The sequence below is a fragment of the Neophocaena asiaeorientalis genome, unplaced genomic scaffold (genome assembly GCF_003031525.2).
Source record: "Neophocaena asiaeorientalis asiaeorientalis breed wild unplaced genomic scaffold, Neophocaena_asiaeorientalis_V1.1 scaffold242, whole genome shotgun sequence".
NCBI classification, from domain to species: domain Eukaryota; kingdom Metazoa; phylum Chordata; class Mammalia; order Artiodactyla; family Phocoenidae; genus Neophocaena; species Neophocaena asiaeorientalis.
This window is the reverse complement of record NW_020172451.1, coordinates 832329-850839: the sequence shown is the minus strand read 5'-3', so window position 1 is coordinate 850839 and position 18511 is coordinate 832329. Positions and strand designations below refer to the sequence as shown.

Here is an 18511-nt window from a genome sequence, read left to right as displayed (position 1 = left end):
CCGCGCCCCCCTCCCCCATCCAAAGGCGGGAGGCGGCAGCCAGGAAGGGCAAGAGGAAGGGCAGGGCGCCCGTCACAGGACACGCGTGGTGAAGGTCAGACGAAGGACAGGCCTCCTGACTGCGGAGAAAGGAGAGGGGAGAGTGGCCCCGGCTCCAGGGCACCAAGCAAGCCTGCACTCATGTCGTCCCCGGGAGACAGCACAGACATCACCCACATGGCACGCACAGTGACAAGTGACACCAGGGGAGAAGACCCAGAAGTGGGGAGTCCTCAGCTGGGAAACAAGAGGACACACGCCCCCAGGGTGACCAGCTAGTCACGTATGGTTTTCCCCGTGTCACGCACTGAGCAGCAGACAAGCCCAAGGGCACGAGGCCGCGTGGCCAGAGCAGGGCCAGCCTCCGCAAGCCACCACACACCACCCAGAGACCTGCAGGGACCTGAAATGCCACTCAGTAGGGCAGGGTCACAGGTCTGCACAGAAGTGGGCCCAGAGCCACAGGCAGACACAGGTGCCCCCGCAGTGCCTCCGAGAGCCAGGTTAGTGCCCGGTGAAAAGTGCCTTCAGGGACCAGCCAACACCCCCTAGACATGAGCTGCACCCCCAGAGCCCCTGGGGATCAGGGCTGACGCCTCGGGCGATAGAGGAGGCGCCCCGGAGTCTAAACTCCCTTCTCTGCCCCAAAGGAGGACCTGCCGAGCGGGAAGCCCCAGCCCAGCTGCAGCTCAAGGCCGTCCAGGCGCCCCCAGGCCTCCCGAAACGCGGGTCATTAGTGGCTGCAGCGACCTCCATCCTGAACGCCTCGCACCTGCCGGGTGGCAAGAAGCCTCCAGGTGCTCCCACAGGGGTGCCGGGCACCCGAGGTCCACCCCGCCACGCCCTCGCCGGGCCGTGAAGACCTCCTGGACGGCAGCCCAGCAAGAGGCACAGCGACAGGAGCGGCTGCGCCCCCTGCCACCACACGGTGTGGACGCAAGGGGTCCCCTCACACGACACAGTGCCAGGGCCAGTGGGCACAGGGACTGCAGCCGGCCTGTCGGAGCAGAGGGCATGCCTGTTATTTTGGCTCCAAGATTTTACTTTTACTGTTGGCAACAGAATTGCATTTTTTATGCGTTTTTCCACTTTTCAATAAAAACACAGAAGCACATCAAGTAAGATCCCAACACCCTGCTTTTGCCCAGACCGGCTCCAAGAAGACGCAGCAGCGTGCAAAGCTCGCCAGGACGCCCAGCATGGGACGCCCCCAGGCCCGCAGCCAAGACGTCCGCTCGTGGCAACCAGAGACAGAACTGTGCCTCCCCGAGAGCCCTGGCACGAGCGGGAGAAGGAGCCAGAGGAGAGACAAGCGAGGGCGGGCGGGCCCGGCGGGAGCCAGGAGGCGCTAACAGCAGACAGCGAGGGGAGACGGGGCTGATGCCACGTGGTCCGGCACCGTGTGTGGCCTGCACAGTCCTTCCCGAGCCCAGCGCCCAACCCAGAGCCCCTGGTCATCTCAGACTGGTCCTGTGCCGGCCGAGGGCGGGTCAGAAGCTCTATCCACGCGAGTCATCTGTGGACGCAGCACGCTCTCCAGGCACCTCGGCCCAAGGCTTCCTTCTGCATCGTCACCCTATCCACGGGGAGGCCGAGCGACGTCCCAGCCAGGTCCCAGCCAGGTCCCAGCCAGCTGGAGGGCGGGCGTCTGGCTGACTTACAGAGGGGCGGGGGTGGCACGGCTCCTCCGAGGGCTGCTGTTTGTGTTTGTGTTTGGAGGGCGGCTGAACGGATGCTTCCAATGTCATCCACAAGAACTGGGTGAAACGCAAGGGTGCAGGAATCCTTCTGCGTTCCAAAATGACCGCATAGCAGAACTCCAGTCCAAGGTAAGAGAAAATAATTAGGATTCAAAAAGTGAACTACCCAGCATGTTAGTAAGTAGTTAAAACGAGAACCTGGAAACCAGCGAAAAAGCCGTTCAGTCGGAGCGCAGGCCCCGCAGAGCAGCCTCCTGCCCGAGCAGCCTGCAGACACGGCGACAGACGCAAGCGCACGCGACCCACCACGCGCACGACGGGAGCCGCGTGCAGGGATCTCAGGCGAGGAGACGGGCAGCACGGTGTCCTGGCCTGGGGCCCACGAGCCAGCGGTCACAGAAAGAAGCCGGGAGACCACGCAGGGCCTGGCGGCACGGCTCCAGGAGCAGCAGCCAGCGTGCCGACGCCGCCCGCGGGCGCTTCCGAGGAGAGGCCTGAGTGCCCGGAAGGAACAAGGCGGGGTTCACCCTAACCTGGAGGCCTTGCAGCAAACTGTGCACACCCGCGGGCTCCCTACGAGGCAGAGCACGCAGACGGACCCTTGGAGAACAGAAGATTCGAAATACCCCAAGTCCCGAGACTGCAAAGACTGCCGCTCGGGGCAAGGGACCCGGCCGCGGAGCCCACAAGACGCCCGGGCGACGGGCCAGTCGAGGGCCGAGCAGACCCTGAGGACTCACCGCACACCACTACAGGCACCGCCGTTCTGGAATGGGAAGCAAAGGGCTCCGTCTGAGCCAGGCCATAGGGGTCGACACGTCGGACGCACCCCGGCCCTCATGCAAAGCCTGCGGGAAACCCCCGGCCTCAACCATCACCACCGAACACCGGCAAGATCCTCGGCTCAGCCGCGGAAACCGGAAGGAGCGGACGTGATTTGTTCCAGAGGAACAGCCGGGCGGCGAGGGCCACGTCGGGGCCTGGCAGCCCACCCCCCGGACACCAGCTTCGCCAGGGACCCCTGACCGCAGTGCCCTGCGCACGCTGCACCAGAACACGACGCCCTGACTCGCCTCCCGGTGCAGATGCCGGGACCCTCCAGTGCGCTTGAAAACCAAGCCGAGGCTCTTTCGCTAAATTCGGCCGAGAAAGGCCCCAGGCTAGTTACGGAGCCCCGAGCACTGACACAGGCTCCCCCGTATCTGTACCCTGGACACACTCAAGCAGCTGGCAGCACTCAGAAATAAAGTTTTAACAAATTATCAAAAAACACCAACTTGATATTGATCCATCGAACTAAAAGCACAAAATGTAACGTTTCAATAACCCTAATCACCTGCGCAAAAGTTTACTGTGGAAGGACAGCCAGCCAGGCGACACACCTCCCCGCACGCCGGGCTGCAGCCGCCCGCCCCTCCAGGGTGGACGCCCGGGACCGAGGCACCCAGCCGGCCCCACGAACCCGTGGCTCCAACTGAGTCAAGCGCCGGAGGAGGAGACGCACTTCTCTGTCTGGATGCGGCAGACAGAGCAGCGGCAGACACGAGCCGGCTCTGGTCCACGTCCGGGACCAAAGGGAGCTCAGACCGCCCCCAGGAGACAGCCCCGCGGGCCCGCCGCCGTGGAGGGGCGCGGATGGCAACCGGCTAGGCGACCAGCACAGACACCCCTCGCCTCCCGGCGGGAAGGCTGGAAACTGGCTCTGAAAGAGCAGGAAGGTGCCTCCTGCAAACAAAGCTGGAGGGAAATTCCTGACGGAGCGCCAGCACAGGGATGTCTGGGTGAGTTAATCAGACGAGCTTCAGCCATAAAAGCTTAGTAGTAAATGAGAAACTTTCAAGTGTTATCTCAGCAGGAGATAACCCATCGTGGGTGTACCAACCAAGCCACACAGGACAGCGAGAAAATGTCAAAGGACGCTTTAAGCAAGTGGGTGACACGCCGCATTTAGCCCCGACCCTGTGGGCCTCAGAAGGGAGGCCTGCGGGACGCCCGCCGTCACCTGCCGCACCTGGACCTGCCCACACGGACAGCACAGCCAAGCACCAGCCACGCTCGGAAGCCGGCCTGGGTCCAGACTCTCCAAGGGGAGGGACGCGCAGGGCCCCCAGCGCCCAGGCCCCCCAAGGTGGCGCCACCTCAGACTTATGATCCAGGGCTTCTCAAAGAAGAACACCATCTGTCTTCTCACGTGGACAACGAGGTACAAAACACCGAAGCTGCTGGCACACCCGCCCCCCACCCCCGCCCCGCCCCGAGACAGAACGCGGCCGGCGCGGCACTTACCTGTGTCCAGGCGCTTTCCCGGGGACCCCTCCTCCACCTCGGAGTCGCCGCAGGTGCTTCGCGACCTTTTTCTTGGCTGCAGAAGAGTCTCCAACCTCGGAAGGACTACAGACAAAAAGGTTTTGGTCCCTAGCTGAGGAGAAGTTGGCTGGGTTTCAGTGTTCTTGGCAGACTTTGGGGGGCTTACACTTTTCGATTTGCAGAAGAGAACAGAAGTGCGTCTGTTTACATCGCTTGATGGCTCCGCCACCGCGGAGGCCGCCGCCGGCGCATCGCCACTACTGGCGAGGGTGGGCTCTGGAGGGTGTCCGATTACCAGTGCGCTCTGAGTGCAAGTGCTATGTGATTCATTACCAAATGTGACTCTTTTGAATAGTTTACTCTGCTCTGGGTTGAGTTCTACTGGTTTGAGGGTTGGTGGTTCTGAATTAGTCTCCGAGTTTGAAGGAAGAGGTAATGCATCTGATGGTTCAAGTTTAGGGGGAGATTTATCTCCTGAAAAAATTATAAATAAAGTGATTTTTGAAAACTGATAATTATAAAATCTATTATAAAACTTACTATAAATGTGAAGTCCACCGAAATACTAATTCAATTAAGGAAACACAGCATCACACATAACTGTCTGCAAGCAGCCGCGGGTCACCCTGTGTGCGTTTCCCTAACACCGAGGCCGCGGCGCCTGGCGCCCAGGTGTCCAGAGTTACCCTCTGAAGACAACCCTGAAGACCACCGCACGTGTGCCAGCATCAAGTCATCATTCGAGTTCATGACAGTTTCTGCAATCAACATCCACTTACCTTGAGGAAGGAAAATATTTCACGTAACTAAGGGGCTCTAAGCGGGCATTCCCACAGTCCTGACCTGGTCCACAAGGTTAGCAGACAGAGGAAACAGCACGCAGACCTGACTTCTGACCAGGGCACTCTTAAGTCGTGTCAAAACCAGGGAGTGGTGAGTGGCTGCGAACGATCCAGGAGAGCAGGAACACTTCCCACTCTGTTCTCAGATACACTAACTTCTGTGCCACCTCCAGAGACATTACAACCTACGTTCTTTCTTCTAAGTCTGACTTTAAATATAAAAACACAACCTCTGGACAAAGACTGTTTTAACCTCTTAAGAAAAAGGCTTTAAAAGTTACTAACATGGAAACAAGACGCCTGAGAGCCGGCCTGTCAGCCCCGCGCCCCGAGAGGCTGGAGAAGCCTCTCCAGGGAGGACGGGGCTGGCCGGGGCGGGCACACCCTCTGGGATAAAAGCCACCGAGGTTTCTCTCCAGGCAAGGCTGATACTGGCTTCAGGATGTATGACATAAAACCAGAAGGACACTAAGTAGTACGTATCATCACAGAGTACAGTTTCTATTTTATGAAACCTGCACATCTCCCCAAAACCGTCTAGAACACGTAAGGTTAATATTTTAAATCCAAAGTCATTCTGAAAGTGAAAAGCTACACAACTTCTAAGGTTCGTTTACGTCTCTGAGCAAATGTTTCGAGAATTCTCCCAACTTATGGTGAGGAGAGCCAGCCAGGCTCGGAGCCCAGGAGGGTGGCACGGAACTGCAGGAGCGCTCTGCCCAGGCAGCTGTGGTCAGGCTCTGCCCCAGAGGGGCCTTCGCTTTCAAACGCCACTCAAAGCCTGTTAAAGCACGTGACAGCGACTCAGAAAATGAGCAGAGAGCCTCTCCTGGACCAAAAGCTGTTAGAAGCGTCAGTTTCAGAAGGAGACACTGACTCATCTCGCATGCAAACGCTAGGGCCTGAGGCCCACTGCCGGCGCGCGGCTGGTGAGGAACCTCCCCCGCCCGCTGCTCGTGACCACGTGGGGAACACTGACCAGGTGGGAACTAGGGACATGCAGAGTGACCGCTGGGAGGCTTCCTGTCACTCACTAGGAACGCCAAGGGCATCTTCCCAGGGGTGGGGCCCTCCTCCCTCCCTTTCCCCCACCTGCCCCCAGACCCACAGGGGCTCTCGTGCTGACCTGACACCAAGGCGTCAGCACCTGCCGCAGCCTCGGCAGGCAGGGGGACGCAGGGGTGGCAGTGCCGCCCCCCGCCAGGCCCCTGCACTCAGCAAGCGCACTAGGCCACCTCAGGCCCCACCCCCAGGCTTGGCCGCTCCTGCTGGGGCAGCAGCCCCCCGCAGGCGCCCACGGCCCTGGCCGCCCGCACACGAGGCCCGGGACCACGTGGTCCACGGCGGACTGCGCCCACACCCAGCCTGTGCCAGCCGCGGGGAACGGGGGGGGCTCTTCAGAGGGGCCACCCGACCCTCCCCCTCCCTGAAGGCTACGCTATGGCACAGGGCCCTGCAGTCTGCCGGGGCGGCTCACAGAGGCATGTCCCAGGCCTCTGGGGGCCGCGCAGAAGCAGAGTGGGCGTCAAGGACAGAAGCTGCTCAGGTGGCCCGGTGCAAACCACCCCCACCACCAGCTGCGGGACCCTCGCAGGCCACTGGCCCCGAGCCTCCGTGCCCTCGTCCGTCAGACGAGGACAGACAGCACCGTGACCAATGACCCCGCCGCGCTCGCCACGCTCAGAGCAGGTGCCAGGCAGGGCCCTGGGGGGGGCGTGGGGGGTGCACACGGAGCCAACACGAGAGCGCAAGTCCGTGTACAGTCACTGGCTGCGGACAATCACACGCTGCTTAAGCGCTCGTGAAAAACGCTCGATTAACTTCCAGAGCCAACGCTCTGCGTTCGTGGCATCAACGAACGCAGAGCGCCTGAAATCCTGTTCACGGAGCTCACCCCACACATAACAGCCCGGCGGCTCCACTCGGGGCACCCCACCTGCCCCACTGCTTCGGGGCGTCTGCAGGGCAGCTTCTCCACCGTCCACACCCGTGGCGCCAACCCGCCCAAGAGACGCTTCCAAACCAAAGCCACAAACGGCCTGGGGACCCAGCGAGGCACCTGTCTGGACACCGTGCCACCAACCCTCCCGAGTCAGGGGCCCCTGTCCTCTCTCGAGCGTGACTGCACCGTCCAGCCTCCAGCTGACCCTGGCAGCCCCTCTGGAGCCTCCAGGGAAAGAGACGGGCGCAGTCTTAAAACAGCGGAGACAGGGCTCGAACCCGACACTGGACCAAAGCCCCGACAGCTAGAGGCAGAGGCCCCTCAGCGACCCAGGCCCACGGCCTCGGCCACGCCGTCCTCACTGCCCTGCCCCACCCCGCCGCTCGACGGAAACTTCACCGTGTGTGAAACCGACGACCCGGGCACGAGGCTCCCCGGCTGACGGCCCCACACCAGCACCACACAGACCGCGGGCAGAGTCCGCGGGCGCCCGCCCCAAGGTGCACGGAGCCCCACGCCCGCCGCCCCTGCCTGGCGCCTGACGCCAGCGTCTCCTCCCTGCTCAGGTTTCCAACGGAAACCCGTGAACATTAAATCACAACTAAGACCGCGATTGATGTTGAGAAATCACCACTCTTTCAAGCGTGACGGATTGATATTGTGGTCCTGAGTCTTTCAGAAGATTCTTGAGTTTTGCCCCGGGACGGTGATCCCAAGTACACGTTTCTACACTCGCTCACAAACGGCTGCTTCCGCCGCCTCCGCCAACCTCTGTGTCATCCACACGACCCCAGCCCCAACGTCTGGAGGCCACGCCGCTTCTTCACGGGGGGCGCCCCCACCCTCCCTGACAAGCCCGGCTGTTTCTCCTCTCCACCCACACCTCTCCTTCCACGTGTCGCTCCTAACCAGCACGGCTCCAGGCCTCCCTGCTCACATCTGCCGCGCCTCCACCTGCTTCCTCAGATGTGGGCCGGCCCCACGGAACAGCGAGAGGGGCCGCCGGGGACGCCCGCCCAGCAGGAGAGCTCAGAAGCCGATGGCGGACCAACCTGTCGACACATTCTCCCCCCAACCCACTCTTCTGCACAAGAAGAGAAACGCGTGCCCTCAGCTGGAGGGGCAGCTCGAGCAGCGGGAAGGGGCCAGCTGGCAGGCAAGCAGGTGCCCATGCCGGAACCCACGCTCCAGGCCCACCCTGCACCCCGAGGACCCCTGAAGGCACAGAAGGGGGCACAGCCCGGGAACCCAGGTAGGCCCGGCTGTCGAAGGTCCCCTTGGGCAAGAGCTCCTCAGAACCAGAACCCCAAGAGGCAGGGCCGGCGCAGGTGGCGGCAGGGAGGCTCCCCCAGACTCTACGGACCTGACGTAACTCCCAGAACCCAGGAGAAGCTGCAGAGCCTGTAGCTGACAGCGCAGCCATGCACCAGAAAGGCCATCGCGAGCAAAAGTCTGCAGGAGCGACTCAGGGTCGCTCTCTAAGGGAAGAGAGAGCTCAGGGTTCCAGGTCCTTCCGGCCCCACTGCTGCCTCAGGCAACTGGAGAAAACAGGAGGGAGACACGCAGGACACTGCTCCGCCGGGGGAGGCCCAGCGCCAGCCCACAGGGGCCCACGCAGAGGCACACGCGGCCACCGCCAGGACACGGCAGGCCCGCAAGGCTGGCACCCGTCCGCAGCACACCTCAGCTCTTTTAAGAAGATAAGCTGGAGAACAACTTGGCGTCTGGTTTGATCAACGTCTTTGTTATTCTTATCTGGACGCGGTGGAGAAAAAAATCAGAAAGACCGTAAAACAGCTGCCAACTGCTGTGTTGGCAGGGAGTCTGACTCCACGGCCTCTGTCACTGCCTGAAACGTGCTGACCCTCAGGCGAGGCAAGGAGAGCATGAGGGGCGGCCCTCGGCCCGCCCTAGAGCTCCAGCCCCCGGAGGGCGCCTCCCAGAGCCCAGGCTGAACTGGCATCCACGGCCCGTCCTGCCGGGGAGGGGGCTCCTCTGGGCGCGCATCCGGCCCAGCCCTGTGCCCCACACGCTCGGCCCACGACGGAGCACGGGAGGGACCTTCGCACCCCCCAGGCCCTCCGCCCTCCCAGAAGCGAGCCAGTGAGGGCTGAGCGCACCCCGCGCAGGTCACCAGGCACCCGGTGCAACGACTCTGCTCCACTCTCCTGAACCGACACACAGTCGTGCCCCCCGTCACTCTCCAACCACCCTGGCAAGGCTGCAGACGACATAGACGGTGCTCCTGAAATAGTTTTCCGGAACCAAGCTGAGAAAAAAGTCTCATTCCACGCCCCAGACTCTCGTTAGTGCCCAAACGCGGCGCGGACGGCACGGACGGCCCGGCGTGTGCCCGGAGGTTTCCGAGCGCTCCTGGCCCGCGCCCCCGAGCGTGCTTACCTTCCTCCCCGGTCTCCTGCCCCAGCTGAGCACCGTCCTCTTCAAAGCCTGCAGTACCTGACTCGGCGGCCGGGGGCTGGCTGTGCTGCTGGCTCAGCTGGCTCCGAAGAGCGGCGATCTCCTTCTTCAGCAACTTGGCCCGCTTGCTCCGCGACCCGCTGGACTTCATGGAGCACGTGAGGTCCAGCATGTCCAGCAGCTCCCGCAGCTGCTCCTCCAGGACCATGTGGGCCCTACTGGCCGGGCTCAGCAACCTGTCCACTGGAAGCAGAGGCACGGCCATCAGAAGCCTCAGACCACCCGGCCAGCCCTGCCGGGGAGCCCTGGGCCCCCATCTGCACATGGCGCCCACGAGGGCCGCCGCCAGGGGCGTACACGGGAGCAGGGGCGGTGCCCAGGGACGCCGAGCCCTCCTGCTGAGACCAGCCGCTCAGGCCGAGCGAGGACTCCGAGAAAAGGCCCAAGGGAGGTGTGGACTCCCCGAGGGCACCAGCGTGGGGCGTCTGCGCATCGCGACTGATGTCTGACCTCAAGTCTCGGGCCCAGGCTGCCGTCTGGCTTTTCTAAAACTGGGCTGCAAAATTCACAGATAATTTGGAGTTTGGGGCACATTTACTACAAAAACCGCTAGCAATTTCCATTTCAGCCAAACACCAAAATTCATAAAGCACAGATTATCTTAAATCAGTGAGAAGCAGGCAAGAAACAAAACGAGTCTACAGAAGCCCCTGCAGATAAAACTGGGACAAAAACGGCAGTGCCCGGCAGTCCAGACAAAGGAACACACCTCCCCCCTCAGGCAAATCTTTTACTAAAGCACCACCTCGTCCACGAAGGGAACGAGATGACGGTATAGGGAAACACGGCAGAAAGCATCCCGACAAAAGCCCGCACATAAGAAGGTTCACGGAAACAGAAGGCACGTCGCTTGAGGAGCCTCACCACAGCGTCTGGTCCTCCCTCGTGCCACCCCAATGCTGAAGGAGGAGCGGATTAGACTTTGCATCCCTAATTCTATCCTCAGTGAAAGCTGGGTGCAGAGGCATACGCAAGCACTTGTGGTGGCTCGCCCGGCTGTTTCCTGCAAGGCCTGACCTCCGCAGTCCCGCGCCCCTGCCCGCCCAGGGCTCCTGTGGGGGCAGAGCCGTGCAGCAAGGCAGCAGCTTCCAAGGGTCGGAAGAGTCAGCGGACGGCAGGCCCCCCAAGGCCACGGCGCAAGGAGTGCACCGCCGGGGAGAGGGCCCCGTGCCTGTGCCCTGCTAACTTCCAAGCACAGCGACAGCCTTGCTCTGGCCACAGACGCCCTCCCAAGTCCGTAAGGGCCCACATGGGCCCAAGGCCCCGGCTACACTGCTTCCTGGTCTGTATCAGGCCGACCTAGGCCGTCCTGCTCGGGGCCACAGGCCACGCGTCTCTCTCAAGTGGGACCCTGAAACGTGGCTGCCCTGAACAGAGATGCACTGACTGTAAAATACACAATACGTGGCAAAGAGGAAATGAGAAGCCAGTGGACGCAACCCTCCGCAGTCTTTATGTCATTTACACGTTAAATTCGCCACGTGAGACACGGTGGGTTAAAAACACATCACTAAAATAAGTTTCGCCTGTTTCCCGCTTTTTCACGAGGCTACTAGGAAGCCTCAAGTCAGTGTGTGGCTCCCACCCCCTTTCTCCTGGGCCTACCCGCACGGCATCTGCGGGGGGAGCACCCTCCCGCCTGTTCCCGGACAGCCGCGCTTACCGTCGTCCCAGGAGAAAGGCCGCCGGGGGGCCGCGGGGGGCCGCTCGGGCAGGTGCATCCCTGAGGCCTCCTCGAAGCCGACGCTGTCGGCCTGGCGCCTGGCCTGCCTGAGCACCACGCCACCCTGGTCACGCAGCCGCACGGCCGCCCGGTAGAACACCGTGTCCTTGGCGTTGTACTTCATGCAGTTGTCCACGATGAGGTCAAAGTCCTCCTCCAACTCCCTGAGAGTCCGGTACCCTTGCGCTTCTAACCGTTTCCGCATCGTGGCAAAGTCCATAGGGTGTTTAATGTGATCCAGATAATCCGGAACCTGATTCCAGGAAAGAAAACAGCCGTTTACAGACAAAACAGGATTCATTCGTGCTACATAACCAGCACAGCTGCCACGTAAGGCAGCCACACGTGCACATACACACATGAACACACGCACCCACACAATGCTCACACAGTACCGAGCGGCAGCAGTGAGACACACCAAACTGAAGCCTGGGTCCTTCCAAGGACCCTCCCAGCCAAGGCCCCTAAAGCACAAACGCAGGAACCCAACCCCCGGCCGGGCAGACACGCACTGGGAAGGGCTCTTTCTTCGTCCCTTTGGTCACCGCAGACATGAGGAAGGAAAGGGAACGCGAGGGCGAGGACACCCACCTCCTTCAGGCTCACTGGCTGGGCAAATATCCGGGCCGGGTCCTTCTCCTGCAGCTGGTCCAGCACGGAGCGCAGCAGCACGGTGAGCGGGGTCAGCCGCAGCTCCAGGGCCACCTGCTCCAGCTTCACCTGGGGGCCAGCGCACGCGGTCTCAGGGCCCGAGGGGACCCTCCCGCTGAGAAGCCGCTCAACACCGCCCTGTGGCCGACGGGGCCCACTTTACGGGCACACACGGCGCCCCTTCCTGCCCGTGCTTCCCGGGACCGCAATGGACACCACACCACCCCAGGCCAGCCAGCCTCCTTCAAGACAGGTCAGTGCCACCCCCCCAAAGCCCCCCGCACCCAGGGCGACGGTCACCCGGCCAGCACCCCTCACCAGGGAGGACGGCTTGGAGGAGGCAGGGGGCGAGGACTGCAGGCCCAGGGGACAAGCAGCTGCACGCCCCGCCCCGCCCCCGGACGCCCCGCCCCCGCGGCCTCACCTGCTCCCTCTTGAGCTTCTCGCGCTTGCGCAGGAGCTCAATGAGCAGGCGCGCGCGCTCCAGGTCGTGCCGCAGCCGCTGCCAGTACTTTAGCTTCTCTTTGGCAGCTTGAATCTCCTCGTCGTTTTCTCTCTGAGGAGAGGAATGGAGTCGGCCTCGTCCCCCGCACAGACCCGCCGAGGAAGGGCTCCAAGGCCCAGGCGCCACCTCCCCAGCGTCTCGGCCCCGCGCACGTCCTTCCTGGGGACACGCGCGCGCACCCTGCCAGCCCATCTCCAGGCCAGCGCTGGCGGGGAGGGATGGGGCTGAGCAGCGAGGGCTGGGGACCAGGGCACGCCGGTGGAGAGACCTGGCCGCCCGGGCGGCGCGCTCTCCGGGCAGCCTCGGCTAGGCGCTCCCAAGACCCTCGCCCAGCCAGGCCGCCCAGCCCCCCCACGCGCACGTCCTCACTTCCTTCCCGCCCCAGCGCTGCGCAGGCGCTTGGGCCCTCAGCGCGCTCCTCCCGGAGGGTCAGGACTGCTGCCCGTCCCCAGCCCCAGGCGCCCACCCTCTACCGCCTGCGCCCGACACCACCAGGAAGCCCACATGCCCAGGCTCAGCCCACCCTGTGCCGGCATCTCAGCTGAAGGCTTGCCGGCCCACAGCTCTGGGAGGAAGGGGCAGTCGGGCTCCTCACCTTCCCACACCAGCCCCGCTAAGGCTCCCAGCGGGTGTCTGGGGCCCTCCCGATTACAGCAGTCCCAAAGCCGAGTCCGACTTTATGCACGGGGCTCCCCTTCCCTGTTGCCGTCGTGGACACACGCACCTCCAGCCTCAGCTAAGGCAGCAGCGCCGGCACTGTTGCTGGAACACTGATGCCGGCACAACTCTCAGGCCCTCTTCTCTCCCCGGTCCCTTCTGCCCCTCGGGTTTCCACCCCCATCCAGACAGAGCGGAAACAGCACAGCCAGCAGGCGGAGTCCGGCCCCCGACGCTTATGCAGTCCTATCCCAGTCCGAAGCCTGAACCTGGCGGCAGGGGGCGCTCTGCCCCGAGGGCGGAAACGGCGAGGATCAACCCTGAGGCCACCACACAGGGGCTGACACTGCCCTCTAGGACCTTGGCGTCTGAAGGCAAAGAACCAATGACGAGCTGCAAGGCACCTCTCTTCTCGCTCTACAGGGAAACGCAGCAGAGCGAGGCCCAGGAGGCCGGGTGCGGGGACGTGGGCTGGCCCTGGGCCTCCTCTCCGCCAGGCGTCCTCCAGGCTCCACCAGATTCCAATCACTGGGCTTGTTTTTACGTTATTTGAAATTCTCAGGCATCAACCAGGAGTTAACAGTAACATCGGCTGTATGAACAAAGCCAGTAAATAAATACACTGAAAGGTGGGCTTAGAAAACCAAATTCCCCAAGAGCATCTGAAAATCACCTTGTCCGTTAGTCTGAAATAGACACCGAAAATATCAGCTGAAGGATGTTTAGCTGATAATGAGGGAGAGGAAGGCAGGTAAGCCCCAACAAGCCCCTGGTGCCCATCTGCTGTGCGCACTGCCCGCTACCGCCCGGCTGCAGGACTGAAGGGCCGCCAAGGGCGGCTCTCCCCGCATACAACGGCCCCACCACACAGGAACCTGCTGGCAGGACCTGACTGAGGCCCACACCTCTTCTGCACAAAAGGGCCTGAGTTTCTGACTCTGCTCAAGTGGTCTTACTTCACCTAAAACCAACCCTGGGAAGTTCCATAAACTGGGGCGGTAATGAAGCCATTTCTGGTTCCAAAAAACTCTCAGGAAAGAGGATCTTAGAGGACAGCTTGCAATCAAGCCGAGGTCCACCCAACAAAGGAGGGGAGGACACCCACTGCCTGGAAGGGAGACGGCCAGGACCCTCCCCCGCCCAGGGTCAGGACCACCTAGGTCAGATCAAAACCCTGTGCTGGAGGCACAGGGCAGGCCAGCTCTGCGGGGTGAGGCCCTGGCACACGCACCCAACTCCCCAGACATCACCAAGGGCCTAAAGACCCTGAGGGATAGCCACCCCGGCCCCTGACGCTGACGCCAGCGGCAGCAAGGCAGACAGGAGTGGCCCTGCCCCAGCAGAGCAGGACAACCGTGTTCTCCCAAAGCCACCAGAGAGCGGGCAGGGGACGCTCTCCCGCCAGGGGGCGCATCGGGGTTGAGGGGGCGGGCATGCTCGCTCAAAGGCAGGACAGGGGGGACAGGAGCCACACCCCACCCCAGCACTCACTGCAGGCCCTCACCCCCAGCAGGCTCTGCAGGATGGCGGAGGACAGGCTCCAGGGAGGGTCACTGCCAAGGGGACCCGCTCTGAACAGACCACCGAGGAGGCAGCACCCAACAACCCGAGGCGCCTCGTCTGCCCCAGGCCAGCTCATTCCATCTGTCTGTCTGTCCCCAACCAGAAGGCGGCCACGGGAGGGAAGGGCTGCACCTGCCCCCTTCCAGGCCCCGGCTCAGGGCTAAATGAGTCAGCTTAACCTCTAATACCAAGTAATTTTAAGGTTTCAAAGAACATCAAAAATCACACCAAGCCTTGAACGTCCCGTGTGGAACATTAATGTTTCGGACGTCCGCACAAGTCAGCCTTTGCTAGAACGCGATGGAAGAAGGAGCTGGGTGCCGCCCTTCCACCCGTCCGCCTCCTGTCCTTCCCACGAAGCGGGAGCTCACGTCCCCAGCGTGGCGGGTGGCAGGCCGCCCCGCGTCCGTGTCCCTGCCCACACAGGCCACACAGCTGGGCTCTATACGACCCAGTCAGAGCCCTCTCCTGGCCAAGCCAAGGTACACCTCAGGGCTCAGTGTAAGTCATAAGGACCCAGATCTCTGTGGTTCCTCCCAATTCCTTCTGCCAAGAGAGCTGACGCTTCCCTTTCCCGTTTCCTGTGGGTGAATCCTCCCATCGTTACAAATCTACCTCGTGTGGGGCAGGATGGGAATACAACACGACTGGTCTCGAACCCTCGTGCCAGCCTCCTGAGAGCACATGCTCCACCAGGAGTGACCCCCCACCCCACTCCCCTGAGGTGCAGGCAGGCCCCTCGCGTGCACACGCCCCGAACCCCCCAGCTTCCTGCCAGGGGGGAACCCAGCCCAGGTCCCACGGGCAACCACATAGGCCCCGGGCCGCCACTCCCAGCGCAGTTCACCCTGCGCCCCCGCAGGGCCCCGAGACGAGACTCCTGGGGCTGCATTCTCCACGTCTCCCATTTCTCTGCCGTCACCCAGGCGAGGACGAAGCCCTCCGTCCTGCCTCGCTGCCCCGATCTTGCGACGCCTGCTTACCTGCCACCCCAGAGGCCTGCAGACTCTGGGCCCCCGCCCCCGCCCCCCTTTCCTGGAGCTCCCGAGACAGCACCCAAGCAAGCCAGCCGACCTCAGTCCCCATGGTTCCAGCCCTGCAGCCTCCTGAACGGCCCCCAGCCCACAGCTGGCCCTCCCGGCCCACGGGCACGTGTTCCGACACAGCCCTGACCGAGACCCGAACTCCGGGCCCGATGCGGAGGAGGGAGGAGCGCGCAGGGCGCCACTAAATAAGGCCCGGGTCTGACGGAAGGCTGAGGGTGAGCCCCAGGGGCCAGGCCCCCACGGGTGAGCACGGGCGCCCCTGGCCCTCAGGGTCGGCAGCACGGCCAACACAAGCAGCCAGCGGTCCCGACGCTGGATGGAGCGGGCAGGCGGGCGCAGGACAGCGGAGCAGCCGGCAGGCCAGCAGGGCTCAGGACGCGGCACCTCCCGGCCCCTCTGTGCGCACGTCCACCGTAGCCGCAGCCCAGGGTTCAGGGAGCCGCTTGGTGTGCAAGGTCCACCCGAGCAAACAAGGGCGGCAGCACTGCGTCTGCAGAGGCCTGTGCCACGTCTCGGGGGAGGGGACTCAGATGGCACTGCGGGCACCAGGACCCCCAGGGGAGAGACGGCCCCAACAGCACACCCTCGGGGGCAGCGGGTCTGAGAAGCACACCCTGTAGCCTTGCGGTGCCTCCTTTCCCGGGGATGGAGGAGGGTCGGGGACACAGCCCACCCCACAGAGGCCCAGGATCTTAACGGTTCCTCTGGATTCCAGAAAGCCCTAAGACGACGTCAAACTGAGCGTCTAAGTGTGTTAGTAACGTTCAATGACCTACACTGTGAGCACGACAGGACTGGGAAGATCGAGAGAAGGGGCTCCCTAGCAAGGACGTCGCCGCTGGCGAGGTGGAGAGGGCAGCGCTCAGCCCGGGCCTCACGCCGGGACCAAGGAGAAGCGACAGCAGAGTCGGGAAGCAGCAACTCCCGAAACACCGGGATGAAAACAGCGGCTGATTCCCTCGACGTGGGGACCCCAGGGATGGGGACCCTCACAGCTGCCAGGCAGTCCCGCCCCGGCCAGAACTCAGCGGAGGGAGCGCCCTTCACGCCAGGAACCCAGATGCCGGACGCGGCGCCCGGGCCGCTCTGACTGATGATGCACAGGGACAGACGGCAGAGCCTCCAGGGTGCGGCGGGAGCCACGGCGATCCAACAGGAACCGGTCGGGAGGGCCCCCGCTGGGCACCCGAGTCTAGGAGGCTGCGCCCCTCAGCACACAGGGGCAGACGACTCCTTCTTGTTTTGGGGCATCGCAGGGTCGACCCCTTCCTTTCTAAATCCATTCTTTCAGAGAAACGCTCTACAACACCAGATGGGTCTATGAACGCAGATCAACCGCTAAGACGTAAGCGCTAGTCTGGTTTTGTTCTTTGCTCCCCCCCTCGCTTGTCTTGGCCCTCGTCGCCCTCGGCATGGCCCCCAAGTTACATCGCTCCCGCACGGCAGCCCCTGTCCCCTGCCGCTCCACCCCTGGCAGGCATCCCCGCGTGCAGGGTTGGGAAAGAGGGAGATGGAGGCACTGCCTGCACCCCCCGGGCTAACGCCGGCACGCGGTCCCCCGGCCCGAGAGGCCGGCCACACACCTGAGCCTGCATCCTCCGAGCTCCTCGGAGGCACTGGAGGCTGAGGGACACCGGGGCGCGGGCACGTACCTGCTGCGTGTTTCTGTGGGACTGCAGGCTGGACTGGAGTCTGCGCAGCAGGGGGGCCCCGTTCCTCGACAGCCTTTTGAGGAGCCAGTAGCTGTGGGCGCGCTCTACAAACTGCTTCTTCCGCTGAATGGCCACCTGGTTCGCAATCCTATTTAATCTAGAACACGGAAAAACTCAGAGTTTAGCTGTAAAGCAAGACACGGGTGCGCTCTCATCATGGAAACGAGAAACCACGGCGTACTGTTAACACACCGCGCGCATCCCACCGCACCTCTCAGCAGCGGTGCCCTCACGGCCACCACCGCCTCCCTGGTTCTCCGCCTACCCGCAGGCTGCGTCCACCCGTGGTCACTCCAGCGGCCCTTGGAGCACACATCTAAGAAGAAAAACGGGTGGAGCCCTGGGTGTTTCCGCTTTCTCTGAGTCGGGCATCCACACGCACCGACCTCCACCAGGTGTGGCCGACCCTGAAGAGTCACCCACTCTCACGGGGTTCGGGGCCGTGGCGCCCTGGTCCCCTCAAGAGGGAAAGCAATGGCATAAATGGAGGCAGAAGCAGCGGAGGGGGGCAGCTACCCTTCACCAAAACGACCGTGAGCGTCCCCAAGCCGCCTGCGAAACTCCACCCTTTCAAGGACTGCAAAGCGTGAAGGATTTGTAACAACACTTGCATGAGGGGATGCGAAAACGGCGTAAAACCCTTGGAGGCCAGCAGCACAGCTTCCCGGTCCCTGCCGTCACCCCTGCTGCTGAAACATGCCTCAGGAAGACGAGCGAGGCAGCCGAGAACTAAACCTGGACAGGACAAGGAGGCTTCCCCACTGTGCACCAAACATCAACATTTCAGGTCAGAAACTGAGGAATTTCAAGAGCACATTTTTTGAAAAGCACGACCCTGAGCTGCACAGAACTGTGCCGACACCCTCGGCTCTGCCGCATCCAGACCCACGATGGTCCTCCTCCTTAGAGCAGTGGATGCGGCTCGAGCCTCGCTGCCGAAGGCCACGCGCCACACGGGGCAGCCCTGCCCAGGGTGCCCGGGGGAGACCCACCAAAGGGGCAGCTCCACACCAAGCACAGGCCAGGGGTCAGCGAGAGCAGCCAGGCAGACGCAGAGCCCAAGCCCCAGCGTGCCCACAGGCCCACCGGCTCGGGACACCTGGTCACGCGTTGCTACCAGAGGCAAGGCTGGAACGCCTGCCAGCAGCGGCCAGAGCATCTCCGCTGTCCCATGATGGCTCCAGCAGAGGGCACCGTGGACCCCAGGGCTCCTCGTCTGCGGACGGGGCTGTGTTCACCTTGGGCACCCGGGAGTCGCCCTTCTGTTGGGGGCTGTTTTCAACTTTTTGACAGCGGCTTGACGGAGGGGCAGCAAAGTGCATGCATCTTAATGCACAGAGCTCGGG

At 62.8% G+C, this 18511-nt stretch overlaps 1 protein-coding gene across 1 annotated transcript in view; it reads right to left on the bottom strand.

Annotated features, from left to right (window-relative positions):
- Window positions 1-18511, bottom strand: part of BRD1 (bromodomain containing 1) — a 52794-nt gene that overhangs the window by 5207 nt on the left and 29076 nt on the right. Inside the window, exons 4-12 of the mRNA XM_024737395.1 lie at window positions 17106-17262; window positions 12107-12238; window positions 11623-11751; window positions 10972-11284; window positions 9231-9491; window positions 3931-4130; window positions 2569-2872; window positions 2046-2111; window positions 812-1036 (exon numbers count right to left, since the gene is read on the bottom strand). Coding sequence (XP_024593163.1) covers window positions 812-1036; window positions 2046-2111; window positions 2569-2872; window positions 3931-4130; window positions 9231-9491; window positions 10972-11284; window positions 11623-11751; window positions 12107-12238; window positions 17106-17262 — 1787 coding nt within the window. The remainder of the gene's footprint in view (window positions 1-811; window positions 1037-2045; window positions 2112-2568; window positions 2873-3930; window positions 4131-9230; window positions 9492-10971; window positions 11285-11622; window positions 11752-12106; window positions 12239-17105; window positions 17263-18511) is intronic.